General features: G+C 56.3%; 1 protein-coding gene across 1 annotated transcript in view; it reads left to right on the forward strand.

The window, feature by feature from the left end:
* PTPRE (protein tyrosine phosphatase receptor type E) overlaps nt 1-20,641 on the forward strand; it is a 42,650-nt gene that overhangs the window by 13,413 nt on the left and 8,596 nt on the right. The window contains exons 5-15 of the mRNA XM_052660785.1: nt 492-582; nt 5,051-5,127; nt 5,989-6,025; nt 8,264-8,361; nt 12,138-12,257; nt 13,553-13,716; nt 16,677-16,812; nt 17,077-17,226; nt 17,583-17,676; nt 18,966-19,042; nt 19,817-19,951. Of these exons, the coding sequence (XP_052516745.1) occupies nt 492-582; nt 5,051-5,127; nt 5,989-6,025; nt 8,264-8,361; nt 12,138-12,257; nt 13,553-13,716; nt 16,677-16,812; nt 17,077-17,226; nt 17,583-17,676; nt 18,966-19,042; nt 19,817-19,951 (1,179 nt within the window). The remainder of the gene's footprint in view (nt 1-491; nt 583-5,050; nt 5,128-5,988; nt 6,026-8,263; nt 8,362-12,137; nt 12,258-13,552; nt 13,717-16,676; nt 16,813-17,076; nt 17,227-17,582; nt 17,677-18,965; nt 19,043-19,816; nt 19,952-20,641) is intronic.

The following is a 20,641-nucleotide window of genomic DNA, read 5'->3' on the forward strand; positions in this document are numbered from 1 at the left end:
GAGCCAGCAGCTGTGTCTGTCCTGCTGGCCCACACCGCATCTTTAGGGGAGGACGGTCCTGCACCATCCCCCTCCTCATCCTCCAGCCCCACCGTCTGTGTCCTCACCCCTGAATCAGAGCTCTGCCACGGCCACCTCCTACCTCCCTGGGCTGGGCCTGCTCCAGACCAGGGCTTCCATGCGGGGCCCAGTGGCGGCCTGGATGCAGCTCAGGGTCCAGCTATGGGTCATCACTTTGTCCGCATCCCCGTCGGCCCCACTGAACACGAGGCCTCAGGGAAGATTGGCCTGTGTCTCCATCACGGCCCCCGCCCGGGGCCGGCCCAGTGCCCAAGGCAAGGGCTTCTCTGGGCAGGAGCAGAGGGACGGGCAAAGCCCTGGAGGTAGTTTGCTCAGAGACCCGTTTTCTTGATCCCCGCGCTCGGTGGGGAGGCTCATAGACGAGGCGCTGGATTCCTCGTGTTTCGTGCTGACTCTGCATTTTCTTCTAGTCTCTGCCGTCTGGACACGTGCAAGGAACTTTCGAACTGGCCAATAAAGAAGAAAACAGAGAAAAAAACCGATACCCCAACATCCTTCCCAGTAAGATTTTACTCTTCTTTTTTACATGACCCGTGGCATTCTGACGACACTCAGCCTTGCTTTACGGCTCCTGGTGATTCTGCCTGTCCAGGCAGCAGACGCCCAGGTGCTCAGAGGGCAGGGCTGGGGTCAGGACACCTGCTCAGCCTTCCCGCTTGGGCGTCTAGCTGGCTGTCTCCCACCTGGGGCTCTGAGAGGCTGTGCCATTCGTGGTCTGGCTGCCAGGCCTGCATTCACTGTTGAAACCTGGGCTGCCTGCCGGGCAAGAGCGTGCCACCTGCCCCAGCTGGCAGAGCTCCCGCTGTGGACCCAGCCTTGAGCCCTGGTCTCGGGCAGCCACTGGTCCCAAGCATCTCCCCATCTTGGACACGGTGCCCTGGGCCACCAGCATCAAGGCTCCTGTACAAGGACAGAAGTGTCAAGAGTTCAGAGAGCTGTTGGGCTTTGGCAGCTCTGTGGGAAGGCTTGGAAGCATCCCAGTCTTTAACACCGCAGCTGATGGGAGTCGTGGGTGGGGGGTGTGGCCTCTAGGGGGTGGCGGGGCCAGAGTGGACACACCTGTCCAGGAGCGTCGCTGGATGGTCTGTGCCTTGGGGGCCTCGGTGCCAAGACAGAGCCCCAGCATTCCAAGATGCCTGTGTAGAAGCTGGCCTGGAGGCAGGGTGGGGTGAGTTGTGATGTCATTTCTCTAGCCTGGACCCTCCTGTCCGCTTTGCCATCAGGCTAGCAGAAGGGCAGACTCTAAGGACCCCGGTGAGTTCACGTTGGAGGCCCGACAAAGGGGGGACCTCCCTTCTCAGGCAGAGCCTCCGTGGGGCGGAGCAAGCCGGCCTGTGCTGGCCCTCAGCGAGGTGGCTCTTGGCCGAACTTTTAGGAACAGGATTGAGTCCATCTGCCCTGTGGGTAAGAGGAGCTGTGGTCCACCTGACCCTTGTGGTCTCTGGGTTTTCAGCACCTGATAGAAGCAATCCGTTCCCATTTTGCATGTGTAGGATTGACTTGTGCTTTGGTTTGGGTTTGTGTGTGTGTGTGTTCGTTTGTAGAGTCCAAATTCGTTTGTAGTGTCCTTGTAGGGTCTGTCACCTCGCTGAGGGCCAGCACAGGCCGGCTTGCTCCGCCCCACGGAGGCTCTGCCCGAGAAGGGAGGTCCCCCCTTTGTCGGGCCTCCAACGTGAACTTGGGTCAACTAAATCCAGAGAAATTGACCAAGTAGTCTTCCGTCCCACGCATATTGGTAGAGGAAGCCAGGGGAGCGGCAGGGAGACGACAGGTCACGCAGCCAGGCGGGGAGGGTGGCTTAGGCCAGGGTCAGGTTCTAGACTCAGGGCAAAGGTCACGCTGAGAGGACTTGCTGTTAAATTGGGTGAGGTTTATCAGAGGCAAGTTCCGTGGCTCGAACAGCTCAAGGGAAAGAAGCACCGTGCAGGAGGTTGGGGATATTTGGCCTAATTTGCACTGGATAAAAATTAGGGTGTTTGGAAGTTCGCGTCTGTTCTTAGTTGAATTAACTCGCTTAGCTTGTGGTTTGACTGCGTGATGTGTGCATGGAGGGCCAGCTCACTGCCAAGCCCTTTCTGAGGTTCCTGGCCTACATTTCTCTCTAATTGCTGAGCCGTTTCCCTTCTAAAGGGAACGTTTATGTGGCTAATCAAGAGTGGTTTCAGCCTGAGCTCCATGGACTAGAGTTAGCAGCCAGGTGTGGGAATTACCTCTGGTGGCCCAGGGTGGGGCATCCCCCACCCCCCGAGGGTCCCCAGCAGGGCCCAGCAGGGAATGCTTCATGCCCGTTGTGTCTAAGCCAAATTCCTCTTACTTGTATTATGGAAGGGAGGTGGCATTCTCTGCAAGTGTGAAAGTGTGGGTCCTGCCCCAGCCCCTCCCGGCCCAGGAGTGCCAGGCCAGAGGAAATTGAGGAGCTGGCAGTCACCACGGGCCTGGGGACTCTGTCCGATGTGAGCATTTCACGTTGGTGCAAGGACACATTTACAGAACTGTGTCCTGGAAACACTGGGGTGTGCCCTGGAGGAGGCCAGCTAGGGGCATCTGGCTTTGGCATCGGTGAGACCCAGGAGAAGCTGATCTGGTTAACCTGGGCGGTTGGCCAGAGGTGCCTGGGGGCAGCTGGATCATGGGAGGATTATGCAGGGGGCTCCCAGGCCTGCTTCCCCCACCCCAAGCCTGGGAGACCCAGCTCATACTCGGGGTGGGGTCGGGTCAACAGGCAGGGAGACAGGCAGGGGCTCAATCCCTTAGCCCCATATACCTTCCCTCTCCCGCCCCCTTCCCCACGCAGAGAAAGAAAGGGAAAATGTAGTCCCTCAGTCGTGTCCAGCTCTTCGCGACCCCATGGACTGCAACCCGCCAGCGTCCTCTGTCCCTGGGAATTTTCCCAGGCAAGAATACTGCAGTGGGTTGCCATTGCCTTCACCAGGGGGTCTTCCGGACTGAGTGATCCAACCCCCCTCTCCTGAGTCTCCTGCATTGGCAGGTGGATTCTTTACCATGGGCACCACCTAGGAAGCCCTGTACGTGCATCCTATTTACTAGATGCCCCTGGGACCGGAGCCAGTCCTGGTGTGAACCCAGGGAGCTCTGAGGACAGAGGTCAGTGTGCCTGGGGTGTTGAGGGGCTGCGTGTGGGAACGGCCCCATGCCCGGTGGCGAGTGAGCATCCTCCTCTTCTCTGGAAAAAGACTCCAACCAGGGATAATTTTAGGAAATGATGTTTTGAGAGAGAAGTGTAACTTTTTAGAATGAAAAGACAGGAAGCTCTTAGAACTGCAAGATGCTAAATCTAACCAGAAGGCTATTTTTAACCCCCTGCTTTCTATGGCTGTCCTCAGAAGGGTAAATTGTTCCAAAGCATGTTTAACTAGCTTGATATGTGTTCCACTGGTGCTATTTCTGCCTCAGGGCCAAGCCTTTCAGGACCGTGAGTCTGACACCCTGACCGCCTTCTGCGGGTGCAACTGCCCCCAGACCTCCGCTGACCTGTCCTCTACTAGGAGCCGGGTATGGTGTCCAGACAGCAGGTGTCCGAGCCCGTCCGCTGCGGTCAAGCCAGCAGCCCTCCGTGTAGAGGGGAGACATCCAGGCTGTGACCCGAGATCTTTTCCCCAGACCCACAGCACACACTCCCCCTCCTCGGTTAGTTTCAGTCCTCTGGCTACTCGGAGGGGACGAAGCCAGGAGCAGGACAGAGAACTATCCAATGATTAATGCAGTAAATACATGCAGAGTACCCCCCGAGCACTGCCCGGCACAGAGTAGTAACGCGGAAGCAGCCTGACCCTAGAGCCCTGGGCCCAAGTCTGGGCCCCCTTCATACATTTCTGCTCCTGGAAGTGGTCGGCCGCTTACACACCAGCGTGGAGACCCAGAGCTGGAGCTGCTCCACCTGGAGGGACCCATGAAATGGTCTAACTTCTTTGAGAATCAGAAGAAATATATACCTAACCCAGTCTGGCTCTTACTCATCTTTATAGCAACTACTAATGCAGGAGACGTAAGTGACTCGGGTTCGATACCTGGGTTGGGAAGATCCCTTGGAGAAGGAAATGGCAACCCACTCCAGTGTTCTTGCCTGGAGAATCCCGTGGACAGAGGAGCCTGGTGGGCTACAGTCCATGGTGTCGCAGAGTCAAACACAGCTGAAGCAGCTTAGTACACATGCACACAATGCCGTCATAAAATAGAACGTGTAATTTTTTTCTTTAATGGAGAAAGGGGCCCATGAAGGCAGAAGTGACACAGACCCATGAAGTCATATGGGGCCTGGTTAAAACCTCCCCGTGGGTATTGTACATACATACCACAGACATACATACCACATTCATGTACACACAACACTACACACACTGCATACAAGACACACCACTGCACACCCACACACACACATACACACACACACCACACACTCCCACACCACTCACACACACACACCGCCCTCCCTGGTTGGCCCTCACACACTGGAAAATTCTGGAACCACAGGCTGGAATCTTCCAGGGAGTGGTCCGTCCTGCACAGTCCATCCATGTGGGTCAAGCTACCTGCCTGCTCCGGGGCAGACCTGAACATGAGCACTGGGGTCTGGAGTCCCAAGCCCTCAGGCCTGACACCCACCTGTCCAGAGGTGGACAGGCTCCCTTTCGAAAGCCTGGGAGCGTGGCCCCCGGAAGTGCTCCTGAGGGCCAGCACACCGACTCCTGGGCCCTGAAGCTCTTACCTGTCGGCATCCCCGGGTGTGTTCAGCTCTTTCTGGGGCCTGGCCTGGCCTGGCTGCTGAGGCGCCGTGTTGGATGAAACAGTTGTGTTCCTGCCCCCAGGACACTGAGCATCTCCTGGGAACATTTAAGAAGAATTTCCCGTCTGTCCCGTGGTCACCATGGTTACATCCTTTACAGTGTTTAATCCTGTCCTTGTGATTCCCTGGCCTATTGTCACGATTTTTGTGTTGTTTTTTCTGCAGATGACCATTCCAGGGTGATTTTAAGCCAAGTGGATGGAATCCCGTGTTCAGACTACATCAATGCTTCCTACATAGATGTAAGTACCCCCCAACCCAGCACAACACTCACACCCGGACCACGGGGGGCTGAGTGTGGATGGGGACCACTGGACCCCTTATTCCCAGGGCCAGGAAGGTAACTTGTCCCCACTTTCCTGGACACGGTGGCCACACCGGCCACCACACAGAGAGCATGAAAGCGCTGGGCCTTTTGAATTAGCATCTGTGCTGGGGACGCGTCCCTAAGTTGCAGATAAGCCCAGAGGAGGCTCGTTTATGCTGCCGCTGCTTAATTACCCAGTCACGTCCGACTCTTTGCGACCCCATGGACTGTAACCCATCTGGCTCCTCCGTCCATGGGATTCTCCAGACAAGGATACCGGAGTGGGTTGCCATTTCCTGCTCCAGGGGTTTTTTCCGCTCCAGGGATCAAACCCAGGTCTCCTGCTTGGCAGGCAGATTCTTTACCACTGAGCCACCTGGGAAGCCCATACTCATTTATATTACTGACCAAACAAAACAGAGGGGACCAGTTAAATAATTTGCAGTAAAATCATATAGAATGGATTATTAAGAATCCAGTTTAGTTGAACCTTAAAAGATCAATTGATCTGTTACGAATTATTATAAAATTCAGTATAAGAGAATGTGTGCATATTAACCAATTAAACTATATATATCTGTGCCTGTGTGTCTGCTTACATATCTGGAAAGGTATTCACAGAAAAGTACTGGCAAGAGATATGCAGAAATAGCATGTTATTTCTGAAACTCCTGGCAAGGTTTCTTCTTGGTTTTCTGTGTTTTCCAAATTCTCCATGACAAATACATGTTACTTTCCTAAGGTCCTTCCACAACGACAATTCTGAAAAATCATAAATCTGATTTTATTTCTCTAGGGTTATAAAGAGAAGAATAAATTCATAGCCGCTCAAGGTAAGCTTTTCATTAAGTGACGGTCTGAATGTGATTTTGGTAAAATGACATGGAAGGTGATTGCTTCCTTACCTGGTACCAACCATCCTGGAGGGTTATACAGGCTTTTTGTATGTGTGTGTATTGCTACGTTCACATAGCGGATCAGAGTCGTCCAGCCTCTCCCGAAGCACAGAAGTGAAAATGTCATGAATCTCACAGCCTTGCCGCTCAATGCGTCTGCTCCACTGGCCAGGGGTGTCCCCTCCCCTGGGAGGTGGTCAGGAATGTGGGCCCCACCCCTGACCAGCTGCTATCCCTGAGTTTGCATCTTAGCCAGCATTCCCAGGTCCTTCTGTGCCATAGAGTCTGAGGAGCATTATACTGTGAGGTGATCGAATTCCTCCAGGGCACAGGGCTTCAAAAGACGCAAGAGCTGGACCTCTGCATGAGTACACCCCGGCTACGGTCAGGGCAGACAGACAGGGAGGGCGTGGGGCATCCATCATACACAGCCATGTCAGGTGTGCAGCACACGATGTGTGTGTGCAGAGACAGAGACACACGACCTGTTTCTGCTCCTCTGTGATTTAAACCCAGACGCCCAACAGTCCAGTGCTCACCATCTCAGCGTGTTGACACTTGCGTTAGAAAACCTTGATTTCTCTTGGCCGGCTGAGCTCTACGTGACTTCCAAGTTGTTGGGCTTGGGAAGCAGCAGGGAGGGGAGTAAGTAACTTTCTGGATCAAGCCCATAACCTCGAGGATGCTTTTAGCCGTGAAAGTGTATTAGTCGCTGAGTCGTGTTTGACTCTTTCTCACCTCATGAACTATAGTCCGCCAGGCTACCCTGTCCATGGGATTCTCCGGGCAAGAATGCCAGAATGGGTTGCCAGGCCCACCTCCAGTGGACATGGCACCACCTTCCTGTGAAAGCACGCCCTTAAACCTCACACATGACCCCCTGTTTCCGAGCACTTTCAATCCAGTTTATCAGCGTCTGCCTGGAGCTGTCATCCCCGGGAGCCAGGGCTGATGAAGCTGGGTGTCAGGGAGCTAACAGTAGATTTCCTGCACATCCTCATTCCTCGGCAAGAGTCTTTAGAGCAGTGGGTACCAAAATTCAGTGTAGACAGCAATCTTAAATGCGCATGTAAATGCACACACAAGAAAATGGGCTTCCCTGGTGGCTCAGAAGATAAAGAATCGGCCTGCAGTGCTGCAGAGCCAGGTTCAGTCCCTGGGTCAGGAAGATCCCCTGGAGAAGAGAATGGCAACCCACTCCAGTATTCTTGTCTGGAGAATGGACAGAGGAGCCTGGTGGGCTACAGTCCCTGGGGTCGCAAGGAGTCGGACACAGCTGGGCAACTGGCACTTTCACTTGCTCTGCAAAGTAGGGAGATATACTCATAAGCCCACAGTCCATCAGGAACATGCCCAGCTTTTAACATCAGAGACCCTGGCAAACACCTGCTGACACCAATGGAAATGTCTTTTTCATTCTTATAAGCAGACATCCAGAGGAAGTAGCCCGGGCTGGGGCAGCAGCACAAGGGAGAGGGGGCGCTTTCATTCCTCCTCTGCCCTGCTTAGTGTCATCCTCATGGTCACAAAGTGGCTGCCGCACCTCCTGGCACTGCTGTCCCTAGTCAGGCAGGAAGGAGAGCAGAGACATAGGACTTTCTTCCAGGGACACTATCTTTTGTTCAGACCCCTCCCCAGGGACTTCAGCCTACATCTCACCAGACAGCATCACTAGCTGTGAAGGCAGCTAGGAATGTGATTTTTTCCCAGAGGAAAGAGGGTTAGACATGTCAGGTGGGTCAGGCAGCCGGCAGTGTGTCTCCCTTCCCCCACCCCCACACACAGTCTGATGCAGCGGTTTGGGATGGGAGGTCTTATTCTGAGGCTTCGACAAGCCCCTCCGTGGCCACAAACCACTCTGACAGCTTGCAAACCAGCTCCCATTTCAACAGCGTTTGTGGCCCACGATCATCACCCAACTGGGTGCACTAACTTAGCCCCCAAGGATTTCCCAGCCCCTGGGGGGCCGGGTATCAGGGAGAGAGAGGCAGGGCCAGACAGGGAGGCTGCCCCCTACTCCAGTCCTGGGACTCTGCAGGGAGTGAACGGGCCCACCACCCCCTTCCTCGGGGCAGGTGGTAGGGGAGCAGCTGTCCTGAGGCCCAAAGGCCAGGGTGACTGGTCTGGGGCTCGCAGGGACCACTCTGTCTGACTCAGACCATCCTCTCCTCCCAGGTCCCAAACAGGAGACGGTGAATGACTTCTGGAGAATGATCTGGGAGCAGAAATGTGCAACCATCGTGATGCTGACAAATCTGAAAGAAAGAAAAGAGGTAAGCCCAGCTTCGAGTCCCCAGCGTGTTCTCAGCTGCTGCTGCTTGGCTTGGGGTATGCTCACCACTTCCTTTTCCCTTCCCCCTCCTGCTTATCACGGCAGACAAAAAACACAAAACACTGCGGGGCTCACAGCACTTTTAGTTTGAAATACGTTGTCTGTGTTCCCAGGATCTCATTGTCCCAGTCAGTCAGTCAGTCAGTTCAGTCGCTCAGTCGTGTCCGACTCTGTGCGACCCCATGGACTGCAGCACGCCAGGCCTCCCTGTCCATCACTGACTCCCGGAGTTTACTCAAACTGAGTCGATGAGGCCCTCCGACCATCTCATCCTCCGTCTTCCCCTTCTCCTCCCGCCTTCAATCTTTCCCAGCATCAGGGTCTTTTCCAGTGAGTCAGTTCTTCTCATCATGTGGCCAGAGTATTGGAGTTTCGGCCTCGGCATCAGTCCTTCCAATGAATATTCAGGACTGATTTTCTTTAGGATGGACTGGTTGGATCTCCTTGTTGTCCAAGGGACTCTCAAGAGTCTTCTCCATGACCACAGTGCAAAAGCATCAATTCTTCAGTGCTCAGCTTTCTTTATAGTCCAACTCTCATATCCTAGACTATGATATAAAATGATGCAGGGATTTTCTTCTTTCACTAGAGAGTCATCCCCGGGTGGCCCACCAGTTCTTATGCCACGGTGGGAACAGTGAATTTTAATATAGAGATTTTTTAGAATTTTGGAACATAACATGTTGGGCCTCAGACCATAAAAAAAAAAAAAAGTGATTTTCCCCTTATTATTCAGACCAGAGAAATGCATTGGAAAAAAACAAGGTGTGTTGAAGTTGGATTGATTTGGTATTTCAATGTGTTCGATTAGCTGTTTCGACTTCAGAAAGTAATGCACACGCATTATAAGAACTTGAAATCTCTATAAAGAAGTGCCAGTCAAGCTGATTCATTTCCTAAGTGTGGCTCCTGGACAGGACTGCCCTGGGTGGGGTGCAGGCAGTGAGCCACCGGGAAGACCCCTCGTGCAATTCCTGTTGCAATGTGAGGGACTGCAGGTCATGTCAGGAGATGACATAAAACATAATGGAGACAGAAAATAAAATACAACAGGGACAGTGGAGGTCCAGGAAGGACAGACCAAGATGCAAGGCCAGGCCGAGGCCCTGCTGGGCTCCGTGTCGGGCTCAGAGATGCTGAGGCCCCCTTGGGCCTGGGAGGCATTCACTTTTCAACTCCAAGGACACAGACCCCTGTAGAATAAACTGGGACACAGCATGACTGGGAATCTGGAGGTGTGGTGGAGAGGAGGCAGCCCCCACCCTGGTTCCTGGGCCAGGCCAGGCAGGAGGGCTCATGTAGAGGACGATGGTGCTGCTGGGTCTTAGAGACTGGGGCGCGGGGTCGGGGGAGCTATGCCAGATGCAAGCAGAGAGAAGCACTGGGGTGTGTTTGTGAGGCGGGGAGCAATCTGCTGGACCCAGAACCAGGATGCCCACTCCAGGAGCAGAATGGCTAGAAATGCATCAAGGCACCAACTGGGGCTTGCAGCCTGGATATTGGGCTGACGTGGATGGGCGCTCGAGGGCTTCCTCAGCAGTAAGCAGAGGCCTGCGCTTTCGCTCCAGAGCTAAAAGCAGAACAGGGAGGCAGACGGGAAGCTGGCAGCAGGCAGACTGTTCTTCTCGAACGTTTCAGCGCGAGGGCCCAAACAGGGGTGGTGGCAAGTGGGTTAACAAGGAGACGCAGCTTGGTCAGAGACATCTGTCCCGGGGCCTGTGTGGTCCTGGCTCCAGCCAGATATAGGTGCCATCCACTGTCACTCACTGGCCAGGGGCTGGCCGGCCTGTCCCCACAAAAGCCCAGGCCGCTTGGCTAGGGCTCAGGGTAAGGGGGCCCAGGGGCTGCCCTATGGGATGGAAGTGACAGACTGTGGGGAACTCAGCCAGGGCAGGAGAGGGGAGGCCGGCCAGCAGGAAAGGCAGCCACGAGGTGGCCCCCAGCTCCCCCACCACTAATTTATTCCACCCAGAAAAGCAGCGGAAAAGCCTCCAACCCCACCCCACTTCCGGTCGGGGAGTGGAGAGGGGTTTTCTTTTGTTTCCAAGGGAGCTGGGACAGGGCTAGGGAGGGCCAGCCTCCTCCTCCTCCGTGTGAATCCTGCCCAGGCCCCCTGTGTGCTCTCTCACCGGCAAGAGTGATGGGCGGAAGCAGGGGGTTCCCAGGCAGCCACACGTCGTGGGGTGGGGTGGGTGCGGCGGGGGGGGCGCTGTGGGGGAGGTGTCCCAGCGCTCTGAGCGGATGCTGCAGCCCCATGCCTTGGACGAGGAGGCTGACCTGGAGCCCGGCGTCCCCCGGGACCAACTGATCTTTGGGCCAGGCTTTCCGGGGCTTGTTTGCAAACAAGAGACAGAGACCAGTGCAGGGACGGTGGGGCTCGGAAGGCGCCCCCGTCTCCCACATCAGTCATCTTGTCGCTACATTACTTGACATGCCCCCTCCCCCCGCTTTCTCTGCAGCCTCCTACTGCATTTTTCCATCTCTGTGACTCAGACTCAGCCTGCCTTTAGGCCTCGATTTTCAGTGTCTCAGATAAAATGGTTTCTCAGTAGAGTTCCCCTTTTCTTAATTGCTTACACTTCTGTTGTGGTCTCCTTGGCTTCAGCATCCTGGCTCGGTGTTGTGAAAGCTGGCATCTCATGATCTGATGGGGGTGGAGTGGGGGTGGGGTGCGGGTGGCCGGCGGTGGTGACCGCTGTGTAGATGGGAGTGCCAAGGGCGTGAAAACAGAGCACACGCTGAGCCCTGTGGGGGTCTGAGAAGCAGCCCTCTGGTCCTCGAGTGAGAGTCTGTCAAGGCGAGAGTCTCTGGAGGGTCCCCAGGAGGCCAAGACTGCCCCAAACCATGACCTTCAGGGTGGGCTTCTCCTCGGGGTCCCTTCAGAGCTGCCCAGGGCCAGGCTGCAGGAGGGGAAGTTGGTGGGTGTCGTCACACAAGCCCTGGGCTCTGGTAAATACCAGCTGACTCTTGTTTTATAGGATTATTCATCCTCGTGGCCTGGCCTGTGAGCTGTGCCTGGTGTGCCACGTCCAGGGTCAGCCATGGAGCAGGGGTCCCCCCATTAGGGGGGCCTCATGCCTTCAAGTCCTCCTTGCAGGAGGATGCCCTGGGGTCAGGAACTGGAGGCCCAGTCCCCACCCTCTCCTGTGTGGTCCATTTGTAGTTCTGGGGGAGGGAAAGCAAAGGAAGACCTCTCTGTGACCACCCACCCATCCAGCTCTACAAATTCCTGCATCAGTCTTATCCCTGGCTGGAGAAAAGTCAGGGGCGTTCAGCTGACAAGTCCATGACTCTTCCACAGAGGGTGGGTGGGATGCGAATGGAGTTCACCCTCAGCGCTGGGCGGGAAAAATGACCCACTGAATCCCACGGGCTTGGGGAGCACGTGGTCCTCTGGGGCTTGCCGAAGCCCTGCCCAAGTGAGGCCGCTTCCACGTGGGTCCCCAGCTCTGTAGAGCAGCTCAGCCCGACGGTCCAATCAGTACGTGTGGTTAGTAAGGGGATGAGTAACCGAGGCATCAGAGGGGCCCGATTCTGGTCTCAGTCCTGCCGCTAAGCAGCACCGAGGAGACGGAGGCACACCGCCCCGGCCTCTGAGGACTGTGTCGCTGGAGCTGGCTGTGTGCGAGGCCTTGTGTCCGTGGTCCGGGCAGACGGCGACGAGGTGATGAAAGGCCCCCCGCAGACCTCCTGTTTCTGCCCACGTGTCCCATGCAGGAGAAGTGCCACCAGTACTGGCCGGACCAGGGCTGCTGGACCTACGGGCACATCCGGGTGTGTGTGGAGGACTGCGTGGCGCTGGTGGACTACACCGTCCGGAAGTTCTGCATCCAGTCCGTAAGCACGCGACTTCCTGCAGAGGCAGGCTTGCGAGGCGAGGCACGCGTGCGTGCTTCATCATAGGAAGCACTTGCCTTACCCCAACACCCCCACCCCACCCCCACCCCCAGCAGCTCTCACAAGGGGAGACGAGGCGGAGGCAGTGCCGGCCAGGGACGCGGGATGCTCCCCACAGATCTGAGTCTGCAGGGCAGCTGACAGGCAGGTGCACGTGACCTTGAGTCAGGGTCAATACTCCTGGCTCCCAGAGACCACCTGGGTGGAGGAAGTTGAGTCAGTTGGAGCATCCTGAGGGTGTGGGAAGGGGTCCCCCACTCAGTTACACAGGGCCGTTTCACACACTGGCATGGAGACATGAGGTTTTTCTCTCTCTTTTTTTTTTACAGTTTCAAAATTATATCTGAAACATTTCATTATTTTTCAAACTGTTTTCCTGCTAGTCACTCCTCCGAGATGATTTAAGGCAGCCTTCAATAAAAACACCTGTAGGCGAGGCGGATGAAATAAGAGATTTCAGAGATTAAAAAAAAAATTAGAAAAAAGCGGAAGGTGGTGTTATCAAGAATCAAAGATAGAGTGATGGGTGTGGTTAGATCACAGAACATGAGCCTGAGCTTCCTAGAAGCCACAGCAAAAGAGGAGAGAGGATGAGCTTTATCATATTAGTGTCCCCGACCTTGGCCTACCTCCTCCCAGAAACACATACGTACGCACACACACACACACGCTTCCAAATACACTATATAACTTCCATGACTTGGGGCAGAGAACCAAACTCCTCGGTTCTGGGTAAGAAGAGTGGAGAAAGCTTTTGAGGGAAGCGTTGGGGTGGGGTGGGGTGGGGTCTCCCAAGGGTAGACCAACCAGATATTTTCCCCACAAACCAAGCAGCTTTTGAGAACGAAAGCTTATGCTGTTGGCAGTTACATGGCAATATACAGTCGTGGCAAACTGGGACGCAGCCAGCCTGCTGGCCGACGGGCCTGTGAGCCCTAGGGCCAGCTGCAGGGAATTGCCTGGCTGCTGGGGCCTGGCCCAGCCTGGTCCTGGCCCAGGTGACCGTGGGCCCTGCTCTGCTGTTCCCGCCTCTATGGGGTCCAGTAAGCATCAGGGTCTCCCACTCCCGGGCGTCCAGTCTTCACTGATGGGCCCCTCTCTGCATGAGTCCCCACGGCTGCTCATGCCTGGACAGCAGAGGGGGACCTCGAGCAAGCGTCCTGGAGCCGTGATGCTAGGGGTGGGGAGGGGGCAGGGGCCGTCCCGCCCGCTCACGTCTCCACGTGTCCCCACAGCAACTCCCTGACGGCTGCAAAGCACCTCGGCTGGTCTGCCAGCTGCACTTCACCAGCTGGCCTGACTTCGGGGTGCCTTTCACCCCCATCGGCATGCTCAAGTTCCTGAAGAAAGTGAGGACGCTCAACCCCGCGCACGCCGGGCCCATCGTGGTCCACTGCAGGTGCGTGTGGGGCGGGGCCAGGCAGCCCAGGAAGGATACAGCCTCCAGGGGGAAAATGACCAGTGGGTGGACATCAGGGTGGGCAGAGGGGCGGCTGGGGTGACCTGAAAGTACCTCCCAAATACCGGACGCAGCTCAGAGAATCCCTCAGGGCGAGGGCTGGAGGGATGCCCTTCATCCGGGGAGGCAGAGCCCTTCGTCAGTACCACCTGTCGGGGAACCTTAGTATCAAAAGCAGACAAGCGCCTTGTGACCTGGCACTGCACGCTCCTCTGAGCCACTGGCTTTGCAGAGTCTGGGGCGAGGTCCAGCCCCGCCTGGCCCTCTCAAGGGGGCAGCCCCCCGTTCTTGCTCAGACTTCCTGAAAGCCAGAGTTGGTGTGTTGCTTCCACTGAACACCTTTGTGGCAGATTTAGAGCCCCTGTGTCCCTGGAGGGCAGGTGCCTCTTGTCCCTGGCCAGGCCATGATACTCAGAACGACCCCGCCTGTAACAGCCAGAAACCCCGTGTCCAGTGGAGAGTGACAGCCAGTGAGCAGGACCGTCCATCCTCCAGCCAGAAGGGCAGGGCCACTGGCCTGAGTCCCTGCACAGGGAAACCCCTCCGAGGCGCGGACCCGCAGTGGCCCCAGCTAGAGGGGACACCGGTCAGCAGCATGTCCTCAGGACAGCGAGTATGAAAGGCCTGTTGCAGGCAGGCAGGCAGGCGTGCTCCTGTTCCATCAGCTGACAGTCAGCTGGCCGGGCTCCAGACGGCGGGCATGAAGGAGCCGCCTCTGTGTGGGGTCAGGGCTGGCTGCAGGGAGCGGTTCAGCTCTGTTTTGTTCTGAGGCCTCCAGATTCCCTGGTGCTAGTGGGCCCTCTGCGCCTGGCCCCTCCCCTGCCCGCTTCCCCGCTCGCCGCGGTGCTGGGGCAGGTCCTTTGCCCTTCGTCTTGGCTTCCACCCTCCGCCGCTGCGTGTGGCCGAGCGCCCCAGCCTCCGCTTGGCACAGAAGCGCTCTTCCCGGGGAAGTGCGTGGCTGCAGTTGCTGCCGCAGCTCCTGACTTCTCTGTGTCCTGCTTCACCAGCGGGTTTTTCTGTGCGGGGACGGGACGCCCTTCTCTCTGGTCTGTGCATCCCCATCGAGCTGAGTCCCACACTGGCAGATGAGTGGTCCAGGGGATGCCTGGGAGCAGAGGGTCCCACCAGGAGTTCAAGCCCGCCAGCATCCCAGAAGAGGCTCTCACAGGCTGGCAGACCCCAGTCCTCAGGAGGGAGCGGAATGACGGCCTCATCCCTCTAAATATCCCTTCACTTGGGTCTCCTTGGGCTCCAGAGTGTGTACGGCCCGGGGCTGGGGGCTTAGCCATTTCCTTCTGTGCTCCGGCACTCACTCCTCACCCTCAACAACCACCCCCCGCAATCCCTTAAAGAAACTGCCACTCGGTCCCTGATGAAACCACACGGAGAGGTCTCTCGCTGTGGCTCTGAGCTCCACACCAGCATCCAGAGTCCAGAAGGGGAAGACCGCCTGGCCTGGGGCTTCTCCTGGTGGAACCAGCCTGGCCCCTTTCACTGCTGAAGTCCCCTGCTCCCCCCTCCTGGGGCATGAGCCTCTTGCAGCCCGAAGTCAGCTACGTCCTGGCCCCTTCCACGCACCTGCTGGGTGGGCTGTCTTGACCTGGCTCTGTACCTGACAATCGTCTCCTTCTTTGTTTGTAAAGAACTAAGACTCCTGAAGGAGCCCCTCATGTCTCGTCCGCTCTCCCCTCCCCGTGATGAGCAGGGAGTTTCCAAGGGGGCATGTCTTCACTGCCTGTCTACTGCCATTTTGGAGTCTAGTGGAAAGTGTGGTACCATCCTCCCCTCAAAAGAGGAACACGGTGTGGGGGCTTCATTCCTTAAGTTGTGAACCTTCTGTTTAAAAGATGGCTTTCTTTTTAAAAAAGAGGCTAATGCTGCAGCGGGTTGGAGTGCCGGGGGCAAGCCCAGTTCAACCTAGTGACCCTGCACCCTTGGCTGCTGCGTGCAGTTGTGGTCTGGACCATTAGGGATTTTTTGGTCCCATGGATGTTGGCTGAGTTTTTTTTGTATACCTGCTGAGTCCTGGGTGTTGGGGAGACACATATGGACAGCCTGCATTGGTTGGAGGGAATCTAGATGGACAGGTAGGGTGGAGGTGGGAGGATGTGCAGAGACCGCTGTGGGGAGACCAGCTCAGGAGTGGCACTGGGCAGCTTCCCAAAGAAGGAGACCTCTTGGTGGAGCCCCTGAGCACTGGCTGGCCCCAGCCAGCCTGGGGTCCAGGGCTGGGGTCCCAGATAGAGCCAGCTGGTGCCCCAATTTGCATGACCTTGGCCCCAGGGCCAACAGACCTGGCCTGGAGTCTTTCTTTCTTATGAAGAACCTGGAAAAACATATCAAGCATGACAATTAAAAAAAAAAATCCAGGTGCACAAGTGATAATGAGGAGACAGCATTCAGTAATAGAAGAAAAATTACCAGTGCAATTCACACAAAGCTTAGAGAGCGGCCCTTTTCCATAAGCCTGTTAGTAGTCTCCAGTCCACCTGCAGTTCCAGGGCCTGCAGGAGACGCGGGTTCGATCCCTGGGTTGGGAAGATCCCCTGGAAGAGGAAAGAGGAAATGGCAACCCTCTCCAGGGTTTCTGCCTGGAGAATCCCACGGACAGAGGAGCTTGGCGGGCTACAGTCTCTAGGGTCTCAGAATCAGACAGGACCCCAGTGAGAGCTCCCTGGCCCTTGAAGGAAATTTGAGATCTTGTCCCTGAGATTTGGTGCCCTCTGGTGGCCTTACCTGGATTTGTCTTTATTAACGGAGGGAAGGTTGTGCGCCGTGAAGAGGTTCGGCTTCATTGAGGGTGGCGTGCCCTCCGGTTTGGACGGCAGGCGTGTTCCAAGGTCCTGTCATCGCAGTGGGGACAGGGGACTCACGACGTGGTCTCTTCCCCTCTCCCCAAGTGCGGGCGTGGGCCGGACAGGCACCTTCATAGTGATCGACGCCATGATGGACATGATGCACGCGGAGCAGAAGGTGGACGTCTTTGACTTCGTGTCCAGAATCCGCAATCAGCGGCCTCAGATGGTTCAGACAGACGTGAGTCGTGCCCTCCTCTGGCCCATCCGCCTGTGCTGGTGTGAGCTTGGCTCAGCAAACCCCGACGCCCCGGGACGCGAGTCAGGTGCACGCAGAGCGGTGCCTGGCCGGGACCGTGTCACCCCAGCCCTCGCCAAGGCCGCAGATGGTCACTACAGAGAGCCCTTAATCTGACGTTCCCCGCAACCCCTTCCCCTCTGCACAAAGAGAAGGGCCCCCCTACTCCAGGGGGCCCCCTTGGAGCCCGTCTGGGTCTCCCCACAGATGCAGTACACGTTCATCTACCAAGCCTTACTGGAGTATTACCTCTACGGGGACACTGAGCTGGACGTGTCCTCCCTGGAGAAGCACCTGCAGGCGCTGCAAGGCCCCACCGCCCACTTCGACAAGATCGGGCTGGAGGAGGAGTTCAGGGTAAGCGCCGACCTGCCCTCCAGGAGGACCGGCCCCGTCCACACGAGGCTGCTTGCAGCTGCTTCCTCCCTTAGGAACTCCCGGAAAAGCAAGGGGGTCCGTCCTGCCCGTGACTTTCCAGGGAAGAACAACGGTGACTCTCAGAGCTCTGCAGCCATGTCGGTGGGGGGGTGGGGGGAGGGGCGGGGAATATCGTACGTGCACATTTTATCTCCCAAGACTCGGGCAGTGTCTGGAGATGGAGACAGGCATTTCCTCTGAGTGGGTGTCCCTGATGGCAGTGGGGTTAGAAGGCTGAGCAGTCTCTCAGGAACGTCAGGGTTTTAACTGCGCGGCTGTGTCTCTCTTCGCTGCAGAAATTGACAAACGTCCGCATCATGAAGGAGAACATGAGGACAGGCAACCTGCCCGCGAACATGAAGAAGGCCAGGGTCATCCAGATCATTCCATGTAAGGGGCCGCCAGCGGAGGGTAGGCCCTCGCAGCAGGCGCCATCGGGCGGGTACCCTGGGGCTTCAGTCGCTGGAAGGTCGTTGGCCACCCGCTCCTATAAACCAGGGGTCCAGGGCGGGGTGCCCTCGGGGAGCTCTGTCAAGTGCAGGGAAGAGAACGCCAGCCTGTGAAGATGTGAGTGACCTAGGCTGTCCCGCGGGTGTCAGGCGGGCAGCTTGTGACCTGGACTTGGAGGCGGGAGAGGGAGGGGGACTTCCTGGAAGTGGAGAGATGAGCTTCGGGCCTGACGTGGTGCCTCCTGATTCTGTGAGATGCCATCCCATCCTCCCCCAAGCCTGGGCAGAGGCACGACACCCCGCTGTACACAGAGTGGAGTCCTGGCCCGTGCTATGCAGCCAGACCCGAAGGGAACTCAGCTGAGACCTTCCAGGGAGAGGCCTTGGGGCTGGCACACTGTGGGCAAGAGAGGCATCAGGCACTGGGTGGCCTGAGGTCTAGGGGGACGGAAAGCCTACAGGCCTGGTAGGAACAGAGGCATTGGAGGAACCCCAGGGGGAAGGGGAGGCTCCCGCCTAGAGGGGAGGCGGGAGGGCTCACCCAGACCCCTCCTCTGCATCCCCTCCTGGACTCCAGCTCATGCAGCAGCAGGCCCTCACGTGGACCTGCCCAAGCCGGCAGCGTGTGGGGCTGGGCAAGCCCTCTCCAGCCTCAGACCCTGGAGGCTCTGTGGCTGTGATGCCTGCGGCAGGCTATGCCACGTTGCCTGGCCGGCCACACTCTTTTGACACCTTAAATTTACTTTAATGTTTACGTTTTGGTATGAATGGCTTCAATTTAGGCTTCCCTGGGAACTCAGCTGGTAAAGAATCTTCCTGCCATGCAGGAGACCCAGGTTTGATTCCTTGATCGGGAGGATCCCCTGGAGAAGGGATAGGCTACCCGCTCCAGTATTCTTGCCTGGAGAATCCCCAAGGACAGTGGAGCCTGGCGGGCTACAGTCCATGGGGTTTCAAAGAGTCAGACACGACTGAGCAACTAAGTACAGCCCAGCACCTCAATTTATGACCGATGAAGACAATGAGTCAGTTATTTGAGAACTTTCCTAGCAAAACACAGCTTCCCCTGGCCACTTGAAGGAACCTAGTTTAGGAAGGAAACCTTCCAAGGGGTTGACTGTATTTAGTGATTTTATCCATAAGCTTTGTCTCGGAAGCTCCTAACAGCAAGTTCAAGTTTGCCAGGCAGGATGGGGTCGCTTCTGACCCACGGGATGCACTGCTTTACAGACGACTTCAACCGAGTGATTCTCTCCATGAAGAGGGGCCAGGAGTACACGGACTACATCAACGCGTCCTTTATAGACGTAAGTGCCGGGCACCCGCCGAGCCCGCGTGCCTGGTGGGGATGATAGCTCCCTTTCCCTGTGATCACAGTCTCTTCACCTACTTGCTTTCACAATCGGAAAGGGTGGACACGCCCCCAGAAAGCCAAACCAGTTCATTAGCAAACACTTGCTGAAAAAAAAAAAATGAATAAGGAACTCTGAAATAGAGGATGTACGTGCACTTTTAAATAATTGGCTGCTTTTCCATTCTGCCTTTCATACATCGTAACTTCTCTTTTGCTTCGCTGTTAAACTCTAGCCCTCTGTCCCTGGGCTTTCTGTCCTGTGACCACAGTCCGGTTCAGGCCCCGTCACAGGCTGCCTTGTGCACAGCAGAGCTGAATAGGAGGGAGACAGCATTGCAGTCAAGTCCGTGTGTGGATTCTGGTTTACAGACGCGAGCACGCTGTGCTGGAGGGGGGTCACGCAGGCCCCAAGCCAGGACCGGGGAATTGACTCACTTCCTCTAACTGTGCACCCTCTCTGGCCTGCCTTGATGCTGTTAGCTGTGACACGCACAGACGCATTCTTAATAGAATCAAAGCCAGTCCAAGCAAGGGTCCTGTTACCTGGTACAGAGGTGAAGGGGCCCCTTGACCTGTTTTCTGGGCGTGTGCCATCTGGGGCTCGGCTCAGGCCCCGGAAGCCTGAATGCCGTCCCTCTTGTGGCCCTGGGCTCTCCTAAAGCCACGTGTCCCAGCATGGGAGAGCGGCGGGGGGAAGCCAGACTTGAACCTCTGCTCCCATTTGAAGGGCTACCGGCAGAAGGACTACTTCATCGCCACCCAGGGGCCCCTGGCGCACACCGTGGAGGACTTCTGGAGGATGGTCTGGGAGTGGAAGTGCCACACGATCGTGATGCTGACCGAGGTGCAGGAGAGAGAGCAGGTCAGCCCGCCCCCCGCCCCAGCGGCCTCCAGGGCCGCTCACACCCACCGGGTGCAGCCCACCCGATGGACTGCCTGTCCCTTGGGAACACCTCACCTGCCATCAGCTGTGAGGCCAGGCCACAGCTACTGAGGAGGGAGAGAGGCTGCAAATGAAAAAGGTTTTATTTCAACTCCCCCCGCCACTCCAGTTCATTGTAACTGCCCACTGGCTGTTGTTCTTAGCCTACATTTTATTTAAAGTGAAGTCGCTCAGGCGTGTCTGACTCTTTGCAACCCCATGGACTGTAGCCTACCGGGTTCCTCTGTCCATGGGATTTTCCAAGCAAGAGTACTGCAGTGGGGTGCCATTTCCTTCTCCAGGGGATCTTCCTGACCCGGGGGTAGAACCCTGGTCTCATGCACCGTAGGCAGACACTTTACTGTCTGTGCCACCTTTAACCTGCCTTGAATTTCTGCCATTTTGTGTTTGCCACAAATACATATTTGATCACAACCTGTTGAAGGAAAAGACCTTTATTCACTTTTCTTGGGGCAAAAGACGGAGGTATTGAAATGTGTGCCTAATTAATATAGTCCTGGTAGAAGTGAATGGGTTAAATGTTTCTTTTCTCCCAGAGATCCATCTAGAGGCACATAATCTTCTTATTTTTATTTAATAGCATCATAAACACTTTTGAGCCCATCATCC

This window comes from Budorcas taxicolor, chromosome 23 (genome assembly GCF_023091745.1).
Source record: "Budorcas taxicolor isolate Tak-1 chromosome 23, Takin1.1, whole genome shotgun sequence".
In the NCBI taxonomy this organism is placed as follows: Eukaryota; Metazoa; Chordata; class Mammalia; order Artiodactyla; family Bovidae; genus Budorcas; species Budorcas taxicolor.